At 53.0% G+C, this 18,409-nt stretch overlaps 1 protein-coding gene across 5 annotated transcripts in view; it reads left to right on the top strand.

Moving 5' to 3' along the window:
• Positions 1-15,822, top strand: part of SGSM2 (small G protein signaling modulator 2) — a 35,097-nt gene extending 19,275 nt beyond the window's left edge. For 2 of the 5 annotated variants that reach the window (XM_080357106.1, XM_080357105.1), the window contains exons 10-23: positions 503-666; positions 1,498-1,627; positions 6,385-6,535; positions 7,022-7,086; positions 7,506-7,651; positions 8,108-8,236; positions 9,478-9,660; positions 9,956-10,357; positions 11,035-11,159; positions 11,605-11,687; positions 12,150-12,259; positions 12,467-12,563; positions 12,987-13,154; positions 13,948-15,822. In XM_080357106.1, the coding sequence (XP_080213232.1) occupies positions 503-666; positions 1,498-1,627; positions 6,385-6,535; positions 7,022-7,086; positions 7,506-7,651; positions 8,108-8,236; positions 9,478-9,660; positions 9,956-10,357; positions 11,035-11,159; positions 11,605-11,687; positions 12,150-12,259; positions 12,467-12,563; positions 12,987-13,154; positions 13,948-14,036 (2,042 nt within the window). In that variant the 3' untranslated portion in view covers positions 14,037-15,822. Of the gene's footprint in view, positions 1-502; positions 667-1,497; positions 1,628-3,017; positions 3,153-6,384; positions 6,536-7,021; positions 7,087-7,505; positions 7,652-8,107; positions 8,237-9,477; positions 9,661-9,955; positions 10,358-11,034; positions 11,160-11,604; positions 11,688-12,149; positions 12,260-12,466; positions 12,564-12,986; positions 13,155-13,947 lie in introns of all 5 variants that reach the window. The other 3 variants (XM_080357103.1, XM_080357104.1, XM_080357107.1) reach the window with 3 other exon arrangements.
• The last annotated feature ends 2,587 nt before the right edge of the window (positions 15,823-18,409 follow it).

Raw genomic sequence — 18,409 nt, 5'->3', positions numbered from 1 at the left:
CTCGCTGGTGGCCGCAGGTGTCACCGCTCTGCTCTGTGGCGGTTCCTTAGGACGTGGGGAGTCTGGCGGCAGCTGTGAAACGCGACAGCCGTTGTTGCTCCTCGCTGAGAAAGCTGGTTCAGCAGCAGGTGCCCGGCGCACACAACACGGTTGCGGTGTGCACGGGGCGGCAGACGCGGGCACTGCTGCCGCGGCTCCACGGCCCGTCCTCAGAGCCCCTCACCCAGGGCTCCAGGTGCCAGAGACTTAGTGTAGTTATTCCTTTATTTATTATATTAGTGTTTAGAATCACTTTAAATGTTTCTGCCTGAGGCCTATCATAGTTTGCTTGTATCTGGAGCTCGTTTAGGACTAAAGGACTGACATCATCCCTAGGTTGCACTTTGACTTACAGAGGTTTATTTATCTACCGTGAGATGATCACAAATAGAACTTAGGAGACAAGAGCAAAGCCCGGCGGTTGCAGTGTAACGGTGTGGACTGCCCTTGTCCTCCTTTGCAGCAGAAAGCAGATGGACGCTGGTGCTGGTGAGTCAGGACGGGACTCAGAGGCCTCCGCTGCACTTTCCCCAGGGCGGTCACCTCCTCGCCTTCCTGTCGTGCCTGGAGAACGGCCTCCTGCCCCGCGGGCAGCTGGAGCCCCCGCTCTGGTCGCAGCAGGGCAAGGTACGGGGCGGGCGGCAGGGCAAGGTACGGGGCGGGCGGCAGGGCAAGGTACGGGGCGAGCGGCAGGGCAAGGTACGGGGCGAGCGGCAGGGCAAGGTACGGGGCGAGCGGCAGGGCAAGGTACGGGGCAGGCGGCAGGGCAAGGTACAGGGCGAGCGGCAGGGCAAGGTACGGGGCGGGCGGCAGGGCAAGGTACAGGGCGGGCGGCAGGGCAAGGTACGGGGCGAGCGGCAGGGCAAGGTACGGGGCAGGCGGCAGGGCAAGGTACAGGGCGAGCGGCAGGGCAAGGTACGGGGCGGGCGGCAGGGCAAGGTACAGGGCGGGCGGCAGGGCAAGGTACGGGGCGGGCGGCAGGGCCGGGCAGCGCGGCGGCTCCTCGGGCGCTGCTGCAGAGCCAAGAGGGGCAAAGTAACTCCAGTCAGTCCAGTTCGATTCTTCTACTGATAATCTATAGAGATTGTTCATCCCTTCATTGCCCCATTGAGCAATGAACTGGAGTCGGCTGTTGTATCAAAATATGAACCCAAATGATAGAGACCAAGACTCAAATGGACTGGACATGCTTGCTGTCAGAGGGTTGAATCGTTGAAGCCGCTGGTGCCCAACTGGCATGGATTACAAAAAGAAGCTGTGTTTTAAGTACTCAGAAAAGTTGTGTCGAGTACCCCTAAACCACCTGCTCTACCTTATTCTGCCGTTGTTTTCTCCCTCACCTCCTCCCAACATTGAATGGTTAGTTTTAAGATTTAAGATGCCAAAGTCTAAGTACTTAGTCTGCTGTGCTCTGTTAGTCATTTGCAGCTCAATGTATGGAATCATTATTTCCTCTAGGGTAAGGTATTTCCAAAGCTTCGGAAGCGGAACAGCAACAAATCAGTGGACCTGGAGGAAATGCCAGCCGAAGACACTTCTACAGACTACGTGTTCCGAATCATCTACCCAGGACACAAGCACGATAACAGTAAGTGCCTTTGTTCCGCTTTCTTAAAAAAACAACCACAAATCACTAGGAAAACCTTGAAGTGATATCCTGGGAAGTAACCGAAGGGAACAGGCGAGTCAGGCGGTTTGTTGCATGATGATTGTGATCAACAGGTACAGATTACTGTGGGTTTCCTCAATGCGGTGGAACTTGGTGTCTCGGTGTAACTGGAGCTGAGGTGGGGGATCTTATTTATATTTACTCTGTGTTTTGCAGAGGAAAGTTTCAAAATACTCCCCTGGGCTTGCAAACTAAGACTAAAACCAAAACGATTGCTTGACTAGCCAAGAGCAGTTTTGCTCCTGACGTGAGGATATTTTTATTGGCCATGCTACTTGCTCATAATGTTGTTATTAGAAAAAAAAAAATTAATAATTTAAAAAATAGGGCAACAACATAAACTCAACTCTTAAAGTACCCCAAGAACTCCTAGGCTAAGTTTTCCTGGCTTGGAAGCAAGAACTTGACAATGGATAAATAAAGGCCTTTCCAAGGAAACTCAATGAATTCCCAAGAACCAAACCAGCTCATGTCATCAGTGAACACAAATTCCTTACATGCAAGAAGGCATTAGAACTAGCTCTCAAACACCATGGTCAGTTGTACTCCCTTGGCAAAGCAGCAAGAATTTCCCAGGAGGATCAGATGCTGAAGTTCACAGGGGGTTTGGATTTACTGCCCATGTTGGGACTCACTGCAGCCGCAAAAGCAGAAATCTGGCTGCACCTCCTCACGCAGGGCACGGCACCACAGCGTGGCCGCGCTTCGTTAGGGCTTCGGGGCTCGCGTGGGTAAGTGGGTGCACACAGCAGCACAAGCGCCTTCTGCCCCTGCAGCCCCCGTGGGCGCGGTGAGCGCAGCCCTGCCCGCGGGGCGCCGGACGGGCGCGGAGCCGGCTCCAGCGCCGCGCCCTCGGCACAGCCCCTGCGCCTGCAGCGCCAGGCGGGCTGGGAGCGGCCTGTGTGCTGTCCGGGTGCATCTGGCGCAGGCTGCAGGGTGGAAAGAGGCCACAGCATTGGCAGGGGCTGGTGAAGGAGAGAAGCTGTTAACGTTTGGAGCTGAGGATTCCCGTGCAGTTTGCTAAAAAGCACACGGAGCGCTGCAGGCGGCTCTGGGTCTGTCTCCATTGCCGCGATGTGACGGGAGCTCTGGGGTGCAGCCTGGGCAGTCAGGAGCTGGCCTGTGTTTGGTGAAACATGCTTTTTTTCTGTAAGAAACTCATTTTTCATACCCATTGACAGGAGTGTGTGCCCTCAAGAAGAGGGCAGGATTCAAGTCCTTTGTGTTTGCTGAACGTGTCCTTTTGAGCTTTCCCACAGAATCGAGTTCTCTCTTCTTATGCTCCTCTTTCACTATTTTCTTTGAGCAGTAACTATTAACTACCACCACTTAGCTGCCAGCCGCTCTGCCTCTGTTGACGATGACGAGGAGGAGGAAGATAAGCTACATGCAATGCTATCAATGATCTGCTCTCGGAACCTCACAGCTCCTAATAGGATGAAAGGTTTTTATCCTCCTCCCCCTGTGTCCCAGAGCTCTATTGCAGCTCGTTCCACTGACGCATACAACAGTGTTGGCATTATTACAGGGAAAACCATTTAACTCGCGCCATGAGTTCTGGAGATTAAGGCAACTGTGCAGGGAGGCTGGGAATGTGCTCACAGCCTGCGAGAAGTGGAAACAGGTCTCCCCTCTCCTTTGAGCGTGTGCCACTGAACAGAGAGACCTCTCCTTCCAGAGGCTTCCTGCCCCCCACACTGGATACCGGAGCACGTCCTCACCAGAGGAGGGAGCGTAACGAGTCTTGACGCTCTCCCGCTGTGAGTTGTCGTGTACAGTGTAAGAGAGCGGGAGGGCAGCCTGCCTGGGAAGGGCGAGAGCTGGACCACTGCAGCACGGGGGGGCAGATCCAGGAACAAGGAGCGCGTGTGGACAGAACAGGGCAGAAGTGTAGCGAGTTGGTCTGAGCCCAGGGATGGTGCAAGTATGCGTGCTCCCACGCTTCAGATACCGCTGCGGGGTGGCAGACGTGTGCAGAGGAGCCCGTGTGGAGATGCAACACCTTTCCAGGATCAGGTGCTTTCATTCAGCTTCTTGCATTCATGGGTGAGGTGGGTTTCAGATCATCAGCTGCACAATTTGTCATCTCATTCTTTTCCTAAGGCAATTTGTAACACGTGTATGAAGTTGGTATTCTCAAGTAAGCATATGTATTCCAAGCAGTCAGGTTCTAGTGTAGTTCTGCAGACCAAGTACTTGTTCCTCAAAGGAGGAGGCTGAGCGGCGTGTGAAATAATCCATCCCGCAGGCCAGCGCGTCCTGCCCGGCGTGGGTGCCGAGCCCTGCGGCGCTGTAGGAGGGAGGCAGGCGCTGCCGAGGCCTCTCTGCCAGTTCATGTGAGATCTCCCTCCTGGGCTCACCAGTTACTGCTCAGCTTCCACGCCGCCAGACTTTTGCCCTTGATACCTCCTGGGTGCGTGTGCCAGATCCCTTGCGCTCCCGTTAGAATCAAAACAACCGCCTCCGCCTCTCCGGAGTAACCGCGGTGTCTCAGCAAGAGCAGGATCTCGGCTGTGATCAGGCTGTGAAGTAGCTGTCGAAGGTTTGACATCTGCAGAGGAGGTGGGAAGGAGAGCAACCGCTTGCAAGTTTGGCTCCTGTCTGTATTTTCGTTTGTTGTGTTAGCATGAGCATACTGTTTCTGGTATTTCTGTTTCCTAAGAAAAGCACTCTGTATCTTGACTGCAGAGAAGACGTTCGTACCTTTGAATAGTGGAGCAATGAGTTTGGTTCCGAATAGATGTCAGGCCTGGGCTGGTGGGACTGACAGTAGGAGACAACGGGCGTCCTGTCGATGCACCCGAAGCGCTGTTCACACAGGCTGCTCGGCCAGAGCCTCCTCGGCTCCCCGCGCTGGTCCAGGGCAGCAGCCCCGAGAAGCTGATAGAGCCCAGCCCGAGTTCATAAGGAGTTCCTGGAAGGTGTGGATGGAAAGAAACTCCAAAGCACAGCATTCCCCTTGCTGAAAGGTCCTGCTGCAGGAAGGGTCTGTGTGTCTCCACTGAGCGTGTCCGGACGCGGGTGACAACACAGGGCAGCAGGTCTGACACTGACACTGCGTTAAGAGAGTGTCGCTGTGATCTAGCGCATAAGAAACACAGTTCAGTCTTTAGTCGGGTGGCGGGGATGTTGTTATCCCGCTAGAACAGCTGTCAGATCTCTGCTTCTGCTACATAATTGTGAAGGTAACGGTAGAGGTAGGACTGTGGCTGCAGTTTGAGCGGTGACTGTGCTGAACGGGGCTGGATTGGCAGCGTCCCTCCTCAGTAATGACAACACTGTTGTGGCAGGTTTGCCAGCCATTCGCTTTTACATTCCGCAACATGCTCGACTTTTGCATGTAGCTGAAGTTACAGAAAACACCACTACGATCAAATAAAAGATGCTGTTCACTCTAATTCTTCACTAATTCAGGGACCTTTCATCTGAATCTTTAGGTTCTGTGGGGTTCTTTCCTTGTTTCTCTAAAAAAGAAAAGAAAAACATTAAAACTGAAAAACCCACTTTCCTTGTCTGTAGAGGGGAGGCAAAAAATAATGATCTAAAAATGCTTGAGCAATGTTTTTTATTTGAACCCAATAAGAAGCTGCAATAAATACTGCGTCATTCAGCTCCTTCTTGAAGAATTAAGGTGAAGAGCATTTTTCATCACACTTGTTTCGTGAACTGAAGTACGTGGCTGCTTCCGCATGAGCCTGTGCTTTCTGTGAACAGTGTTTTCACTGCACGCCCTCCTCGCCGCCGCCCCCTTTCCAACAGGCACGACTCAAACGCTTTTGCTACCTTGATTTAAAATGCATGAGATGGTTTGGAATTGCCCCCCCACCACCACCCAACAAACGTCTGTTTGAAAAGCACGGCCCAGGGGACTGGATTTTGCTTACAAATGTTGATTTAGTGACATACGGTATTACGACATTTGCCTTAATTTTAATCATGGGTGAGCTGAAAGGCCAGTTATTTATTATAAAACAAAAAATCCCACGAGCCCAAGTGCCAGGTGGGAAAGTGGAGGAGCTGAAGCAAACTTGCTGAAGGCAGCGGGTGATTTTTTGGCTTGCCTTCCTGAAGGCAGGAGCAGGGCTGACTCCAGACGCTGCACTGTACTGTTGGATCACGTTTCCCTGCAGAGCATCCTACTTTATAAATACAGCGCTCACATTAGTGGGACTTGAACTGCTGCGCTCAGTATTCTAGGGTCTGTTTCTAAGGGAAAAAGAGGTGTCTTTGAAAATAACTGAATCAGTTTGCATTATTTTATGCTTAAACTTTCACTCTATCTGGACTAGCAGTTACCTGGCTGATTCCAGAACTGCTAAACAAAGTTCTGAGACCTGAATTAGATAGAAGGTCAGGTTAGATGATCTCTTCTGGCCGTAAATAACGTTAGCGTAGCATTACACAAGAACCAGCCTCGGTTGTTGCCGCAGCGCCCTTTTCTCTGTTCTCTGGAATCACATGGGATGTGCATGGGCAAGGAGGAGGACGCGGTGCGGGACGGGAGCCGCGGGAGGCGCCGTGCGCAGCATGCGGCTGCTTTACGTGTGCCGAGCGTCGCTGGGACGGAGTCACGGCTCAGAGCCTGCTGAGCAGTGGAGCATGAAGCCATGGGGACGCACGGACGGGAGGGCAGAGAAGAAAGGCTGACGGGCGCTGTTTGTGTGGGTTTTTCCTAGACGCCGGCGACATGCTGGAGATGCAAGGCTTCGGGGCGAGCGCGCTGTGCTGGCAGCTGGAGCCCTGCAGCCGGGGCTCGTCCTGCGTGTCCTGCTCCTCGGGCAGCTCCCCCCGCGACGCGCCCGCCTGCTGCCCCTGCCTGCGGGACAGGTGAGCGGGACCCGCGGCGCCGCGGCACGGGAACCGTTCCAAGCAGTTTCTAACGCAAACCGATGGAGTTACACAGCAAGAAATTTCGTTTATTAAAGCTAAACTATTAAACTAATCTCAAGTCACGTTTTGATAGAAAAACTGCAACTAGTTCTTTTGCCTAGTTTAATATGATTCAGCTCTGGAAGCATTTTCTTTAACAAGTTGTTAATGAGAGTAATGAAGGGCAACAGTTGATCTAATTTGACAAGGACCTTTACAATGCACCTGCAGCAGTGGTAGATAAGTGCGCCAGATGAATCTGGTTTGGGCCAAAATGCTGGGGGGGAAATACTTTAAAAAGGGCGATTTCTCATTGTTGTTGTCCTTTAGCTAAATCAGTCTTGGTGCAGAGAAGGAATCGCTATCTGTGGGTCAGACGATCAGCATAACGTTGCTGCTGCTCTCTGTCCTGTGCCCATCCTGTTCCCGTTAATCTCTCCACAGAACTCCATTAAAGATGCTGTGCGAAAGCATGAAGAAGCAAATAGTTTCCAGAGCCTTTTATGGATGTAAGTGAAGCTTCTTGTATCCATATGCTTATCTAAAAACACGTGATGTTTGTTTTAGAAAGCAGTCGAGTCCCAGATTTATGGTTGAGAGTCAGATCACCTCGAGACATTAGGGTGGATGTGACTTGAGCTTCGTAATTCCATTATTTGTGGGTTTGCATGTAGTGATGGGAGAACTGATGAGGAGAGGACAGAAGGCAGTTTTGCAGTGTAATGTAATACCTGGATTTTAACAAGTCTATGTAAGATTTATTTAATCTTTGGCCCTGTTGCGATTCTTCATTCTTATCCGGCACAATGCAAGTTCAGTTCATGCAGAACGATGAGTGGCAGGTTTGAGGTGTCGCAGCTTCGCCTGCAGAAGGGGCTGCCGGCACGGGGTGGATGCTCGTTGACGGGAGCTCCCTCCTGCCACGCAGGGCTCGCGCACTGCCGCCACCTGTCCACGGTGCGGACGCACCTCTCTGCCCTCGTCAACCACACCATCGTCCCCCCGGACAAGCCCTCCAGCGCTGCGGGGGGCCTGACCAAAGAGGTCTGGAGCAAGTATCAGAAAGACAAGAAGGTAAGGAACACAATACCTTTGGGATATTAATTAAACCAGCGCCCATACACTGCTGTGTGGAGCACGGTGTCCCTTAGAACTGGCCTCAGGATGTATTCAAGGTGTTTTCTAGTCCCTACTTGTCTTTCTAGTGAGAGCGAGTTGATCCTTAAAATCTTTTTTATCCTTTGCATCTGTGATGATGGCAAAGATACCAAAGATACCAATGAACGTCAAAGGCACCGATCCCATGGCTCCTCTAGTCTCCTAAAAGTTAAATTACGTGCATGGGAGGCGCGCCAACTGGAATTGCACTGGATTTGAGCAAGGGCCATAACGGCGTGCGTCAAGTTGTGAAACTGATTTTATGCTGTGTGTGCATTTCACTGTCTTTATACTCGGTATTAAGTGTTTATGTGCATGTTTGAGGAAACAAAGATGTATTACCTCAATACCTCTTTTTCCTGACTGCTGTAGAATTACAAGGAACTGGAATTATTAAGAAGAGTTTACTACGGCGGGGTACAGCATGAGATTCGGAAGGAAGTGTGGCCGTTCCTGCTGGGTCACTACAAATTCGGCATGGCCAAAAAGGAGATGGACCAGGTGAGCGCGGCTGGCCGGGGGTCTCAGCCACATTTGCACAATAGGGTTTGTTTCCATTCCGAAGAACAAGCATTAGTCTTTATTTTTTTCACATTCCTGAGGGAAAAATGCTCCTGAAAACAGGACTGCCACAGGTTAGAGGTATCGTGACAGCATGTTATTGTGTCTGCAATTCACTAAAAGGGAGTTTTTAACTGGAGTCAGCAACCTGCATTCAGGACACGCACTTGCTCTGAGCAAATCCCGTTTGCACAGTTTGTCACTTACAGAACGGGAGACGTTGACATTTGGATGGTAATTTGGATCATCCCTCTTTTGTACGGTGGGTTGGCTGAGTTGTTCAAAGAACATTTTGAAGGTTTCTCTACGTGCTAACGCATGTGCACGTGTGGAGCTCCGTTGTGGCTGTGAACAGCCCGGAGTGCACCTGGAGCTACTGCCCAGGGGCCAAAAATACCCAGAGGAAGCTCTGATGGGTACGCTCGTTCTGCTTTGCTAGACTGAACTACGACGTGCCCCTGTAGAACACAAGGTGCGTTTCCAGGTGAGACATCACCTCTCTTAGCATCTCCACGCTGCTGCTAGCGCTGATCAGTGAGTAATTGCCTAGGTTATGTCACAGCCTTATTTCACAGTCTGAAACTTGACATTAAGTATATAGTTTCCATTAATGAAACTGCAGTTTGCCCATCTCTTGGTTCCATTATCTCCCTTTGCTAAGCTGTTTATAGCAACACCAACTTTTTACTTTGCTGAGTGCTTTAATTTGCTGTAATTACTGGGCAGGCGCGTTGGTAACAAGCAGGCTGGCAGCAAACAGAGCCGGGCGAGGCGGCCGGGCCTTCCCCCGGCTACGCGTGTGAACAGCAACCGGACGTGGTCCCAAGCCGGAGTGCTGAGAAAAATGCAGCAATACTGCAATTCCGCTGCTCCAAACCTTATCTGGATCAGAGCACTGGTAGTAAATAACAGTAACAACCAGCTCCTCAAAGAAATGTGCTGCTGGGGTGTAAAGCACTGACTGTAGGAGTCTGTTAAATGAATGACATGGAAACAGTCGTAACATTTGCACCTAGAGGAAACGTATCCTGTCCTTCCTGAAGTCACGGTGGGCGATCCTGCAGGCTTTTGGTTTGAGACGAGACGTTCCCCTTGCTTTAGACCTCCTGCTCCTGGCTTCCAGTGATTTTTAAGGGTGGCTTCCAAGGAGAAGGTCCATCTCAGGACCTGTCTGTCTGCAGGTGGATGAGGACATTGCTCTCCGGTATCAGAAGGTCATGGCCGAGTGGAAAGCCTGTGAGGTGGTTGTAAAGCAGCGAGAGAAGGAATCGCATTCTGCCACGCTGGCCAAGTTTTCGTCGGGCAGCAGCATCGACAGCCACGTGCAGCGGCTGATTCACCGCGACTCCACCATCAGCAATGACGTAGGTGCTCCCGTCCCGGCACAGCTCTGTCGGGCTGGAGCCGCTTGAGTCTGTGCAGAACTGGAATATGAGATCAGAAACCAGCATTTGTTTTAGACTTACAGTTTCGGTGTAAAGACTGAGGGAGGAGCTCTCAGCTGTTTGCATGCGGGGAAGCTGTATTCATCAGTGGTCTTGTTCACTGCAGTGTGTAGTCATTTCTCTCTCGTGGCTGGAGGTTTGTTTGCTACATTAATGTTTCTTCCTTCTCTATTCTCTTCTGCTTCAAGCGAGTCTTCTCTCCCTGCCCCCCCAGGTTTTCATATCTGTAGACGAAGCGGACCCAGTCGAGCGGGACTGCAGAGGCCAGGATGACCGCGGTCTCACCGCGGTGTCCGCGGACACGCCGGCAGCAGCTGCCGTAGAGCGACAGTCCGTGGAGTTCGACTCGCCCGACTCGGGGCTGCCGTCCTCCAGGAACTACTCGGTGGCCTCGGGCATCCTGTCCAGCATCGACGACGGGCAGAGCGTCTCCTTTGAAGACGGGGCTGAAGAAGAAGCCAGCGCGGACTCGGACAGGACGGGTCCGGACACGGCGCGAACGCAGAGAGCCAGGACGGTGGTGCTGCAGTCTCAGGATTCTGCCTCGGAGGAGCAGCTGTGTTCCCAGGTGGACTATTTAATGGACGTCGCTTCTGTCTGCGCTGCATCCTACACAGTAGGTCACATCAGTATCATCATCTCTGCACAGCATTGCTTTTCAAGCAAAGACTTGTACTTTTTCTGATAGGACTCAATGAGAGACAATACCAAACTAGAGCTACAGGTGGTGGGATGATAGCTGATGACTTTTGCATCTAATCCTATCATCTGGATGTTGAGCTAGATTGGAAATATGACAGCAAGAAAAATGTGGGTCTTTTTTGAGTGGGAGGGCAAGGGGAATGTGGTACAGTTGTAGCAGCTAAAAGTTCCTGGGGGCTGGGGAGGTTGGGGATGTGGACAACACGCCACTTGTAAGACTCGAGTGTTGTTTAATTCAGGCTAAAACCCGCATTTAATCAAATTGAACGACAACTTCGATCTAGGTTCAAGACTCCACCATCTTTATTAGTGTTGCTGTCAACACGTTAGTAGTTGAGGTTTTGTCTTTCTCTCTCTGCTGCAGTTGTTCAGCTAAAGCTAACCTTCTGGAAATAGGACAGGTGGGGACATGTACCCGTGAGCGTGTGTGATTGTACCTGGGATTGCTGACTGTAATCGAGTATTTTGATGCTCTCATCTGTCCAAAGTATAATGTACTATTTCTGGTTTGTTGATTCTCAGAGTGAATCTGCTCCGAGTCTTGGGAATGCTCTAAACTGAGCAGAACTAACTAAAACTTCTCTCTTCTAGATAGAGTTGCTGGACACTGTTGCCTTAAATTTGCACAGAATTGATAAAGATGTCCAGAGGTGTGATCGGAATTACTGGTACTTTACTGCCGATAACCTGGAGAAACTCCGAAATGTCATGTGCAGGTAATACAGCTTGTGAACTGAACTTTTCGCGTTTCTGTCGTAATCCATGAACTATAATGAACAGTCTATATAGAATTTCTCACTAATGAACTGAGAAGAGCCGTCGGGGGAGGACAGGCGGCCGGCGGCTGGGGGAGCGTGCGCGGCGGGCGCCCCATTCCGAGTGCGGGTTTGAGGAGATTCTGTTTCTGCATCGAGAGGCAGCGGCTGCCGGTCCCCCGAGCTGTGCTCTGACGGCACCGTTAGCTTTGCGTTCCTGCTGTACTGTTGTTTTGTACCAGCGTGTTGGAGGATTTGAATTGTAGTTCTCCGGACTTGTACCGTTACCTTTCACAGTGCTCTAGAACAAGACACAAGCGTCCAAAAGGAATTAGTTGTATTGTTGGGGTAAGACAAAGTTTTGAGGGTTTTTAATCCGGTTGTCTCTCGTCTGTTCTCTCTGCAGTTACGTGTGGGAGCACCTAGAAGTCGGTTATGTTCAGGGCATGTGTGACCTCCTGGCTCCTTTGATGGTTATACTGGACAATGGTAGGTGTGCAGCTGGAGCACGCCGGTGTGTTTAGGGCTTTATGTAGGAATGCTGTTTCAGAAGCTGTGTGCGTTAACCAGGGCTGATCACCAGGAGACCCAAACCTGCAGCTCTTGATGTGTATTTTCTGAGCGTGGCTGTTGTTGAAATGGCTGCCATTGGTACCTTGGGGATTCCTTATTTGCTCGCTGACTTTGAGACTGAATTTTAGTACGTTTTCAAAGCAGCGGTGTGCCTGCAGTTGCTGAAGCTGAAAACTCACTGCAAGCTGGACTCTTTTGAAACATAACTAGTAAAAATGGTCCAGAGCCAGGTCCTGCCCCTGCTTCATTGAACTACAGGTGACGGGGCCAGGGAACAGCAAAGGGGGAAGCCCGTTTTTCCCTTGTCCTGCAGTACATTGTTTTGGCTCAGGAAGTCACAGAATTAGCAACAGCAAGGGTTCTGCGTTTCACCCGCAGATCAGCTGGCGTACAGCTGCTTCAGCTCCCTGATGAAGAGGATGAGCCAGAACTTCCCCAACGGCGGCGCTATGGACACGCACTTCGCCAACATGCGCTCCCTCATCCAGGTGAGTCTGCTCAGCCTTGTTTGCCAGACGGTGCGCGGGGGCGCAGGAGGCGCAGGGACTCCAGTGACCGGGGTACCGGTCAGCTGGTGCTTTGGAGCTGGGGGGGACAAGGACTGTTTGATGCAGCCCCAAACTGATTTTCCTCCAGCACCTTTGGTCTCGGCTGCTTTCAGATACAACGCTGACAGCTCATGTTTTGCATTCTAGATTCTAGACTCGGAGCTTTTTGAATTGATGCACCAGAATGGAGATTACACTCACTTTTACTTCTGCTATCGCTGGTTCCTGCTGGACTTTAAAAGAGGTAATAATGTTCTGTGCCTATAGTTTAGAGTTGTGCAAAACCCAACAGCTCTGTGTCTTGTTGCCAATTAAAAATAGCAGAGTTTTAGCACTGATATGTCCACTGCAAAGCCAAGAAGGGGCCCTGGATCCACATTTGCAGTTGTAGCCTGTCACGTAGCCCCACCTGGAACAGATGGGCTGGGAGCCACCTCTGCCGCTGGGGCACGTCACTGCGGTTTAGGCATCGTCCCGGGGTGGGTCTCTAAGCCCAATTGTGTTGCCACGCTTGGCGCGAGTGAGAGCTGTGGGCTCGGGAGGGGCAGGGGAACAGGGGTGGTCAGGGACTGTTTGTGTCTGCATGACGCCTGTAAGATGTGAGTTAGGCTGGGGAAATGGCCAATTTGAATAATCAGATGCTCTTGTAATGTTTATTCCCATTCAGAATTGTTGTACGAGGATGTATTTACAGTGTGGGAAGTTATTTGGGCAGCAAAGCACATCTCTTCAGAACATTTTGTCCTTTTCATTGCCTTAGCACTTGTGGAAGTTTATCGAGAGATTATCCGCGATAACAACATGGACTTCACTGATATCATCAAGTTTTTTAATGGTAAGAGAGTTTTTCAAGAGAGCTGTTTTGATAAAAGGCAGCAACGTGAGCCGTTCTGCTGCCAGGAGCAGCCCCTGGGCCTTGACTCCCCCTCTCTTACTCTGTCACGACATGAAGCGCCCAGATTTTCCTGTGTTCCGTGGCCTGCGCAAACAGCAGCTTTAGGAGCTGCACGCACCTCGGGAGGCGGTGGCTTTTTTGGTGCCGGTGGTAACTTTTACCACAAAGCAAGATGCACAATTTCTGTTTAGAAGATTTGCCACAGTGACTCTTTACTCTCGGTTTAATGTAATTTTCTGCAAAAGTCTCTTGCAGGTTTTAAGGCTACCGGTGGTTTCTGCTTACGGGGCTGGCCCCGCCGAGGCCCGAACGCATCAGCCAGTGTTGATGTTCTGGCGGTTAATGGTGGAGCCGGGAGCCAGCGTGCGCTGCCCCGGCGCGGCTCAGCTGGGGGGCGGGGAGCTCTGCTCCTGCACGGCCCCCTGGGGGGCGATTTCGTGTGATCACAGGCACATCTGAATTATCGGTGCTGTGGCTTCCGGCTCTGCTGCAGGAGCCGCAAAACGGGGGTTCCTTCTGCTCAGCCCCTCTAAAACTGTACGTGAACGCTTCCCTCGAAACTCACCAAAACCAAACAAAACGCCACCCCGCCCAAAAACCAACCAACCAACCAACACAAAAAGCACCAGCCACAAACACATAATTAATTACTGCTAATGCTACATTAATATCCATGCCAGGGCAGAAAAGCTCCTGCTGCTGACAGTTAAGAACGCTTGCCTGTGTCTTTTAGAAATGGCGGAGCATCACGATGCCGAGGAGATCCTGCGCATTGCAAGGGACCTCGTCTACAAAGTGCAGACGCTGATCGAAAACAAGTGACGAGGACAGACGGTGACCGCGAGCTGTGGGACGGAGCACTGCCTGCACTGTCACTTCAAAATGGTGTTTTAATTGCATCTTCCGTGTAATGTAGGAAATATTTAAGAGATTTGTAACAGACTTCTAAAAACAGAACTTTTCCTTCCCCAGATAAGGTTTGTGTTTGATAGGCCTTGTTACACTCACTTTGTATTTCTAGACAAAACCTTTTTGCATTCTTTTACCTCCCTCTCTAGAAGACGGTCTGTCTACACATTTGAGATATTAAAAAGGGGGGATTTGACATACTAGAACATTTCTATTTTTAATTACCGCACCTTCACGTGCGCTGCCCGGGCCTCGGGGCGGCTGCCGCGGCGCCCAGCCGGGTCCCCGCAGGATCGCCGGGCGCGGTGTCTGCGCCTTGAGCGTGGAAAACGGGTCGAGCTCCTGTTGCTAAAACATCTGGATTTGCATTCAGCAGAGATTTAGCAGCAAGTGAAGTAAATAAGGTTACCAGGTTACCAGCTGGGAGAGCGGCCCCGAAGTGACTGGCGTGGCTGATGTGGGCAGTGCGGCTGCCCGCTGGACGCGCGGCCGTCGGCGCGGGGCGGGTGCTGCAGACGGGGTTACCACAGATCTCATGGATCTCATGACCTGAGCTCCTGAGGAACCTGGTTCAAGCGCTTCAAGTATTGCAGAGCGTCCCCACCTTTGCCATCACAACCTCAGTGATCTAGGGAAAAAAAACAAAGTCCAACCCAGGATGACTCTGAATCTGAATTTCTGTGTTTCTGCTGTTTGTTTGGTTTTTCCAGCCTCTGGCCAGGGCTACACAGTTTTGTTCCCATTGAACCTTGTAGAGAAGACAGCTCTGTGCGCTTTCCACAGATGGTCTGGGGTGAAGGGACCTGCCCAGCCCAGCGCGCCGCGGGCTGGGACATTGGGACATTGCACCAGAGCCGCGTGCCCAGAGAATTCACATGAACCGCACCGGCTCACGTGAGCTTTTAAAATCAGAGTTATAGTGAAAAGGGGAGTAGGGAGTGAAACCATCCCATTCAAAGACTCCCGTGCCGAGAGGAGGGTCTGCTGCGGTCACTCCGGCGCCGCTACCCGGGCAATGGGCGTTCGTGCCGCGCTCGGGCCGGCGCTGCCGCGCGGCCTCGTGAGCAAAAGCGTTGGAGAAAATGCCAGATTTGGCTCAAGAAAGACCATCTGTGCTTAGATCCTCTGATGGCAGGAAACTAAAAATGGTACCTAGTAGTCTTAAAAAGGGAAAAAAATGCACACAAAGTGTTTCTCAGCTCAGTGGCCAAACCCTCCCTGCGGCCACCCAGAAACGTGAAGGGCCGGCAGACCAAAACAAAACCGCCACAGCCGGTACCTTGGAGGGCTGAGCCGCTTGTTCTCTGGTCAGGAAACACGGGCGGGCGCAGCGAGCGCCCGGAGCGGGGCCGGCGCCGCGGCTGGAGCCGCAGCCGCAGCACAGGAGCCGCGATCGGCCCTTCGTGCACCTGAACAGCAAAATCAGCGTTTTTAAACAACGGAGGAGCGAGAAAAGTCTCCAACTCAGAGCCCGAGGGAGTGATGTAAAAATAAACCTGCACTATTTTTCTTCAGTATGTTGGGAATGTACGATACAAAAAAATGGAACCTCCGCGAATTTTGTTGTATTTGGTATAATATTCTGTCTAATTGTATTTTATGAATGTTGTGTATGGACTTATTTATTTTTGCTGGGAGCAGACTATTCTCTTTGTTGCTCAATTATTTATGTTTAAATGTACCATATGAATAAATACCTATCGTCAAAGCAGCTGCGGAGCTCTGTGGAAGCGTTTCTGTCCCCCAGGTCACTTTGGGGTGGAACCGGGAGTCCCGGGGCCGGGGCGCCTGGGAGGAGGGTTCGGTATGTAACTGACGTCCCCATGAGGAGCGTCCCGGCCGCGGCACCGGGCAGTGTTTCAAGAAGCGGGACATGGCGCCTGCTCTGCCGGTGGGACCAGCGCTGCTGCCCCCGCTGCAAACCCAGCACCAGGAACGGCCGCTTCCCGCCGCTCCAGCCGCCAAACACAAGTTCCACCACGGTCACTAGAACCAAAGTTCTACTCGCAACTTCACCACCACATTGCACTTCCCTGCACAACAGCCTCGGTAAAATGTGCTTTCTGTGTCCTGGCTGCAAAGTGCCCCCGTAATCCGTCCATCCCAGTTTGCTACAACCTGGAGCAGCTTACGGGCTGTTAAACGGCACAAACAGAAACCTCTGATGGGGGTGGAGAAGCCAAAACAGCAGCTGAGAACGGCAGAACACGGCGGTTCCCGCCAGCAGAGCCTGCGCTGGGGTGCCCGTGCTCAGCCCTGCTCAGCTCGGCCCTGCTCGGCTCGGCCCTGCTCGGCTCGGCCCTGCTCAGCTCGGCCCTGCTCGGCTCGGCCCTGCTCGGCTCGGCCCTGCTCAGCTCGGCCCTGCTCGGCTCGGCCCTGCTCGGCTCGGCCCTGCTCGGCTCGGCCCTGCTCGGCTCGGCCCCGGCAGCCCCGGCCCCGTTCCGCTCCAGCCGCCTCCAAGGCAGCGGTTCCCCCCGCAGAACACGGTTTATCCAAATCTACCGTAAAGAGTGACCAGAGCCAGAGAATAGACGCTGGGATGAGCAGCAGCGGCCAGGCCTTTCCGCACCACAGACACCAACTTATTGCACCACCTGGGCTATTTAAAAGCCTCCAATTAACCAAACCCAACCAGGCACCTGCTGGGGTGCAGGGAAGGCTGAGGACACAGCAACCTTTCAGCAGAAGGGCTTTGTTAGCGCTTGGAAATCAAATGGGGCAAAACTGAGCAGGTTTGGGAGGGACCGGGCAGTGGTGGCACCTCCGCCAGGAACCAACGCAAAAAACGTTAAAAATTGCAGCAGCAACACAGCAAATCGCAACAAATGGCAGCAAATCACGGCCTGAGCCTTGACCCGGACACCGTGGGGAGCAAAACACCCCGAACCCCTTCCCAGCTACAGCCGTGGCGGCTCTGAAGCACTGACAGAGCCCGGCGGCTGCTGAGCCCCTGAGCCGCCCCCCGAGCTCCCCCCTGAGCTCCCCGAGCTCTCCAGGGCCCCCCAAACCCTGCCCAGTGCCACCCCCGCACTCACCGGCCATGCTGGAGAAGCCCCGCAGCCCCGGCTGCTGCAGCTCCTGGCCGTGCCCCCCAGCTCCTCCAGTTCCCCCAGTGCCCCCCAGCTCCTCCAGTTCCCCCAGTGCCCTCCAGCTCCTCCAGTTCCCCCAGTGCCCCCCAGCTCCTCCAGTTCCCCCAGTGCCCCCCAGCTCCTCCAGTTCCCCCAGTGCCCTCCAGCTCCTCCAGTTCCCCCAGTGCCCTCCAGCTCCTCCAGCCCATGATGTGAATCACCTGGGACACCCCAGCCCAGTCACAGCTGAGGACAATTCACGCCCGGCCCTGCCCGTCCCGCTGCCCCCGCACCTGCCAGGAAGGTTTGACTCACCCGCTCTGCCTCCACAGGCTCCACGTCCACGTAACGTCCAGGAAACCCCAAGACTCCGTCGTTGTCTGCAGGGAGAGCATTGGAGTCTGCGTCTCCAGTTCCCACCGCAGCTGTGGGCCCCGCAGGCCCCTCCCGGCACCCCCGCCGGTTCGGCCGCGTCAGGCGCACGCGGGGAAGCTCCAGCTCGTCCCGGTCGGACCGGCGCCGCGGTCGCTCGTGTCCGGAGGCGCCGCCACGGCCACGCGTGCAGACAACACCGCTCTGCTCCTTGGGGACGACAAACACGTGAACAACCTGCAGGCGAAGCACAAGCAGGAAAACACAGAATCCTGTTCCAGCTTTCAGTGCACGTTTATTTCAGTTTGATATTTATTTCAGGCAAGTGCTTATTACATGGATATTATTCATGTCAGATACCTAAAATCTGGAACGTGAAGAACCAGTATAGTACAGCTGAATAGTAAAAATACAATATGTACAAAATTAGTTGTTTTTTCACACAGCAGATGTATCCAAACACATAAAAATCTTTACAGCCTAGGGTTTTCAATATTTACTATTTCAACAAATTGGTAACGCAGTGACACGTCCTCACTGAGAACACAGGCGGCGTGTCCCCGCGGGGCCGAGCTGGGGAACATACAACCCGCGTCCAGGAGCCGCGTCCAGGAACCGCGTCCCAGGAACCGCGTCCCAGGAACCGCGTCCCAGCACGAGCAGCGGTGAGGGACACCTCCCAGGGTGAGCACGCGGGGCGGACACACGGGGCGGACACGCGGGGTGAGCAGACAGGGCGGACACGCGGGGCGGACACGCGGGGCGGACGTCCGTCCCACCCCGGGCCGAGGGCTCCGTGTCCCGGGTCCGGGTCCCGCACACTCCAGTCCACTGGAAACAGAACAC

Source organism: Nesoenas mayeri, assembly GCF_963082525.1.
Source record: "Nesoenas mayeri genome assembly, chromosome: 20".
Lineage (NCBI taxonomy): Eukaryota > Metazoa > Chordata > Aves > Columbiformes > Columbidae > Nesoenas > Nesoenas mayeri.
The sequence above is the reverse complement of the archived record's forward strand: the minus strand, read 5'-3'. Positions and strand labels throughout refer to the sequence as shown.